The 6,582-nt window shown below is 38.6% G+C and overlaps 1 protein-coding gene across 4 annotated transcripts in view; it reads left to right on the top strand.

The window, feature by feature from the left end:
* The window catches only part of OPN4 (opsin 4), a 32,246-nt gene extending 27,769 nt beyond the window's left edge, over positions 1-4,477 (top strand). For all 4 annotated transcript variants that reach the window (XM_014940379.1, XM_014940378.1, XM_014940376.1 and 1 more), the window contains 3 exons: positions 235-387; positions 925-993; positions 2,342-4,477. In XM_014940379.1, the coding sequence (XP_014795865.1) occupies positions 235-387; positions 925-993; positions 2,342-2,530 (411 nt within the window). In that variant the 3' untranslated portion in view covers positions 2,531-4,477. The remainder of the gene's footprint in view (positions 1-234; positions 388-924; positions 994-2,341) is intronic.
* The last annotated feature ends 2,105 nt before the right edge of the window (positions 4,478-6,582 follow it).

Genomic DNA, 6,582 nt, shown 5'->3' with positions numbered 1-6,582 from the left:
GGGGGGGGGGGGGGGAAAGAAGCTGAATTTTAGAATCAACAGACTTGATAATTTTGTGTGTACCCTTATAAGTAAAGATTTTATGAAGTCATACATGGCATAACTTTTTTGAAAAGTCTTTTATACAATGTCTCTCTTTTATGATTTCTGTCTAGGTAAAACTGATTCTCAGGGGGCAAACTGGACAGAAGTCTAAGGAAGCTAAAGTGATTGTTTTTGCTGCATTCATTTTAGGGCTGTACTGACACAGAAACTGATACCCCCAGTACGTTCTCCAGACTTGCTAGCAGACAGATTTCCTATGATACGGGTAAAGACACAACTCAAACTAGTGACATAAGAGCCAAACCTAAACTGAAGAGCCGTGATTCTGGGATTGGTGAGAAGGTAATAGAACTGTTTAATATCTAGATTCTCTGACAGCTGGTAGGTTAACAAATATGCGCATTTTACCATGATTAATCATGAAGGATCCTGCCAAGAAGATAGAGATAACCTATGAGTTAACACAATGAGTAATGACTTAAGAGGCTGTAAAAGGTCATCAGCTTTTTATTTCCACCCTGGTTCATTATTCAGCTGTCTTTGTTGCATTTCTGACAAGCAATGGTGCTGTTTAAGTGAATTTAGCATCTGAATGGTATGTTGTCTTGTGTTCAGTTTGAAGTATGTATTCAGTAATATTTGTATTTCACTATCCAAATTACTTGGTCAATCTTTCTGTTGTCTCACCATTTGATATCAAATGAACACATATGGTGAGGGGTACAAAACACAGCTATTTTTAGCGTATCACTACTTTTCAGTCAGTCCTCTGCTGTCCCCCTTTTTTTCTTTTTCCTATACTTTGCATTTCATGTATGTAAAATATTGTGACACACCTGTACCTAATTTATGTCTTTCTTATCTGTGTTCATTTTTCAGACACCTGTAGATGCTGATGACATATCCATGGTAGAATTGAATGTGACAGAGTACACTGCTACACCTACCGTAAGAATTATTATTTTAATATTAGGCATGGATCTAACTAACCAAGGGAACAAAAACTAATGACAATCCCAGTCTCTCAGCACAAATTAAGTTCTCTTTTGAGATGCAAAAATCCCACAATGCTCATAGCAGCATATAGAAAACAGGACCACAAAGGGTAGATCATTCCTGAAACTAAGCAGAAGGACAACACATGTACTACAGAGTTCTCCTTAAGTCCAACTTCTTCAAGAAACTTGAATATTTTCTTGAATTCAGTAGCTCCTCTGATGAGGTCTGTGATTTTCTTAGTGGAGCAGCAAGCATTAATTTTATGCCATCTTTATACAAATAATATACACAGTAAGTTGAGATTGCCATTCCAATGGCTGTACCTCTAAGACAGCCACAGTCTTGTGGGAAGTACTGCTGTACAAAGTGACATCATTAACTATTTAATGTTCTCTGTTTTGGGTAGCACCAAACATCTAAAAAATGCAACTTGGAGGAAATCACGGTAGGTTTTGAAACATATCACCTATTCAGTAAGATGTTGTGCTAGTGTCTGTTTCTTCTTCCATGTAACAAAGCTGCAACATACTGATAAAAATTTTTTGACATCTGCCATGAGTAAATCAACTTGCCTGAATTCTTGACAGACAGGGAAATAAGAAAAAAGAGTTGGCAAGTGAAAATAAGCCAGTTCTATCTTTGCAGTATTGACCCCAATCTAATATAAACAGCTTAAATTATCTCTTTATTGTTAGTAGTGATCCTTATGAGCTATTGCTAGCCTCATCCTCACATTCATTTTTTGGTCCTGTGCAAGTGACAGCGAACATTGTTATTGTCAAAAAATGCTAATTAAGCTTTCCCTCAATTCCCTTCTTCACTTGATTCTCTAGTTTGCTTCCCCCTTCAAACTATCGATGCTATTACCACTACATTTTACATTACCTCTAGCCCAAATCAACCTAATTAGTCTCTCTTTATGGGGCGACTCCTTACTTCATTGAATTCATAGACAGTCTGGGCATATTCATTGCACTTTTGTTCATAGTCAAATGTGCCACCATTAGCCTGGACTTTCATCAAAGTATACCAGCTCTTAAGTAGCAAATGCAAAGTCTGTGCTTTAGTACATTAGCTTGTTTAACAGGGGTTTTTTTTTCTCCTAAGTTACCCATGAAATATTAAAAAAATGTTCAGGTCTACTTTTTCCTCTATCCTTTAAGTTTGTTTTTGAGTTAGTTGTGGGGATCGGCAAAGTGCTTATCTAAGTGTATCCCACTTTTTCATAGATGATGCAACCTGATCTCCTTGTAGATGTTTGTGTTCTCCATTTCTTTTAAATCCTTGCATCCTTTAGAAAGATGAAAGCCTGAAAGGTGTTGGACAAAGAAAAGAGTCTCACCACAGACATTCTGCAGCCCAGATACCCAGCATTACAATAACATACAGCAATGTCCAAGGAGTAACGCTGCCTTCTGGATACAACTCTGGTTTCCTGTACCCTAAGATCAACAGCCATAAGCATAACAAGAAGTCCAACAGCTAAGTGAGTGGGGCAAGCCAGAATGTCACCTTAGCCAATACCTCCGGAACAACTATGGACCAGCTGAATCCAGAATACCTTCCTACATTGTTCAGAAATGCTCCTACAAAGACACAACACAAGACAAGCAAGGATAAAAGCAAGGGGAGTAAGCTTTTCAGCATGAGAACTCTCTCCAGTGGTTCACTACTTGATCTGAGTCATGTTGTAATTTTATTATCTCTTCTTTATGCAGCTCATGAAATGATTTCTTCTATTTGGATTTTACTCTGCTCAGGTATATTCCACCACTGCAGGGATCTTACCTACAAGCCTCCTAGGATTAACTTGAGAGGAAAGGGAAGTATGAAATTCAAAGCTGGCCTTTGTTCACTTAGTGTAGTTTAACTTCAAAGCTATTATAGAGCTAAAGCTGAGAGATTTGGGGAAAAATGTACATTACTTCCTGAAGATGGTTTCTCCATTATTGTGAACTTCCTCAACCAAATGAAAATCACAGTGTCAGTGCTCCCTTCCATCGTTAATAACACATTTGCCCTCATTTTCTTCTACAATCCATTTGAAAGACAATGCACTTGGGCAGTAATTTGAAGTCTCAGATCTATATTTTAATTTCTGAGATTCTGGAGCAAGAAAAGGGAATAACATTGAGGAGGAGGCTATGGTCCTTTCTATACTTAGTTTCTTTTTCCAACTGTCACTTAAGAGATGCATTTAACCCACTCTTAGCTAACCTCCCCAGAGCTATAGAAGAGTATTAGGAAACTCCTCCTGAGTTTCCTTTAGCAGGTTTTATGAGAAGAATGCAGAATTCACAGCAATGTTTATACTGAGGTGTCTTATGGGTAAGTCAGTACATCTGCCTTCTAATGCTTCAAAGTGGTTTACCTTTAGATGTGCTTTTTTTAAGTAGATCTTGGGAGGAGAAAGGTTAGTTCTCCAAAAACAGTTGTTCTAGAGATGTGTGGAATCCACACCATCCCCACTTTAGCATTTTAATAGAACAGAGATGGAAAGGAGCTATTACAGTTCCTCCCTTCACCTACCACAACCGGATATTGTCTCCAGGCAGAGAACAATATTAAACTGATAATATATGCAGCTAGCAATAAGGAGAAGGAAGGGAGAAATCATATAATCTTCAAAAAGGAAGTATGTTCAAAGATATTCATCAAGTCTAAGAAATTTTATTATGACTTATTGCTTAGGTTTTTAAAATTATTTTAAAATACGAACCATGTAATTCTTCCCATCCTTTGTCATGAAGGCTATTCACACTAGTGAAAACTGGGAACAAATACTAGCGAATGTTGCCCGTTTCATATGGGTCACAAAAGGCTGAACCTGTCAAGAAAATAGGCCAAAACTCACACACGTTTTTCATGTGTTACTAAGAAGTGCATGGTATGTGTCCCTAAGAGCTAGACCCTTTGTTCTTGTCATGATTTTGTTCCCAAGTACTATCCTAGAAGACTATACTCTGCACTCTTCTGCATTCCCTTCCACTTTTAGAGGGTATAAAAAGAATACTTCCATGGCTAGAAAAGCCTTACGAATGCACCGCATGTTGTTCTCTATATCCTTCAACTCCAACATGTACTAGAGATTAGTTTGAATCTATAAAAAGAACTACAGCTGTTTGTGCTCGTCTACTTAGAAAACCACATATTAATTAGGGAGAATTTGTTTGGGAGCACTTCAAAACTCTTGTGTGTACTCCCTGTGTAACTGACAGCTTTGCCTTCCCTTCACCTCTACTGAGACTAGAAAAATCATTCAGGGGAAGCCTACAGAATTCATTTCACCTGAATATCTCTAAGTGATTCACTCTGTAACCCCAGTGGTATTTGGAATAAATCATTATTAGTTCATATTTCATCTCATCTTAGCAGCTTTATTTGTGTCCTGTATCCTCTACTTGGCAGCCATTCTTTCCGCTTTGCTGTCTCTTTACACCCTTTAACACAGATGACTGATTGGATTAAAATAATTCAGCACTGAGATGATTCATGTTTCAGTTCAAGTCAACTGTACAGCCTGTTCTGCACTGGAGAGACTGCCTGTAGCTTACCATGCACTTGAGTTCCAATGACTTGGAGTTGTGGAAGGACTAGGGCAAAACTAAGGCACTTCCCTCTGGCCTTTTGTGCTACAGCAGCTGTTCGCAGAGCAGCCTGCTGGCAAGGGCAATAGCAAGCAGCGCTGTAAGTTAACAGACACGTTCTTCACCTCCACAGGCTCAAGCTCAAATTCAGACTTGGGTCACAAGTGAAAATGTTTGGTTTGATCATCCAAGTAATTCTGAAAAGCTGCTCACTATTGGTGGTCCTGCAAAGAATGTGCCAAGAGCCAGTGTAATAAAAGGCTGTTGCAAGTTAATACTGAGGTACTGTGTAAGGCAGCAGGCACAAGTTGCCAGTCTCTCCAATTTTCACATAATGCCAGAGATCTTAGTCCCTATGTTTTGCAGGTTACAGCCTCATGTTGCATACTTTTAGAAACCGTTTTGCATCCACCACTGGACTAAAAAGTGTCGTCATACCATGTGACACTGAGTAAAGTTTCACACATTCTCAGGTAAGACAGAGTAATACAGAGTATTTTTCTCGAAGTCATATGGAAAATCAACAGCAAGCTTGACATTCAGAGAAAACAAAGGCACCACCAATGCTTTTGGGGTGTTTCTACAGCTCTTTAGGGCATCACACGGGTAAGCCAGGTGTCCCCGTTCTCGGTGTGACTGGTGCCATTTTTCACTTAGGCCATTCCAGAAGTGTTGCAATGTGGCCCTCATCCTCTGATTCCTTAGCAGAAGATCTTACCATCTCAGTAACACTAACAGGGCATTGTGTCTGTCTCTGCTTCGGAAACCACTATTTCCACAGGGCTCTATTGAGGGCCCTATCTGCAAAGCAATGTTGGTATCAGACAACAGTATTTCAGTGGCTGAGCAACAGGTATCCCACTTTAAACACTTGTGCTTGTAGATTTGCAGTTGTTCATGTCATAGGAATGTGAAGAGTCCAATGTTATAAATAGGTTTATATAAAAGCAGTCTTAAAACAAATAAATAAATTATAAGTACTGTCATTCCTAGCAATCCTAGACATGGGCCAAATCCTATACACTAAACGTTTCATGTAGAACAAAAAGATTACTATCCTTACCCCATCAAATTTACAGCTTAAATGTTCATTTTCAAACTCATGCAAAGTTCACAGTTGTCAAGATTTATAAGTTGTCCTATTTATATCTCTTCTAAGGACAGCAGACTGAGTAGGTCATCAGTGCAACTTAATAAAACCAGAAAAGTCTCTCTAGAGCAAATCTAGCCTTAACAGTCTAATATAAAGCATAAACAGTAGTAAGAAGATTTTTTTTTTTTTTTGGTAGGAAAATACTACTTTCAGTTAAAGCAGTTCTGGCAGCAGCAGGGTTTTGCTGGAGACACAGCACAGGAATTCTACGTACCTGGCTCACAGAGCAAAGCAAATGCTGCAAGAGTCACGTCAGTGTAGGAAAATGCTAGTACATTTTCCAAGCACTGGTATCACCTCACTGTGTATAGAGATGTCAGGATCTTGTGATATTACACGACAAAGCTGGCCTCATGGTGGTTGGTTGGCGCATTACCTACAAACACATTTTGGCAATGAAATTGGCACTCAAGATTAAGATTTACCTGAAACTGGGAAGAAAAGAAAGGGATTAATCCCTCTTTACAGTGAACTTTTCCTCCCTACCCTTCTGGGTTTTTTCGGGTTTTGGTTGTTGATTTCTTTTTTTTTTAATTTCAAAACTTACACAAGGAGCAGTATTGATGCAGAATTAGTATCAAAGATTTTTTTTTATCACTTCCAGGAAAATTTTAACCAACTCTTGCCAAGGAGACTTTATGTGGGAGAACCTTTTTAAGAGCCAATTTCATTTGGGCTACTACAATACATACTCAGACATAATTCAACAGATCTATGACTGAGAAGCACAGAAATCCACAGCAAAAATGGCCAAAGCAGGTCTTCTGATGCTGACTGCAATTTGAAAGATAAGTAGAA

This window comes from Calidris pugnax, unplaced genomic scaffold (assembly GCF_001431845.1).
Source record: "Calidris pugnax isolate Ruff unplaced genomic scaffold, ASM143184v1 scaffold39, whole genome shotgun sequence".
NCBI lineage: Eukaryota > Metazoa > Chordata > Aves > Charadriiformes > Scolopacidae > Calidris > Calidris pugnax.
The sequence above is the reverse complement of the archived record's forward strand: the minus strand, read 5'-3'. Positions and strand labels throughout refer to the sequence as shown.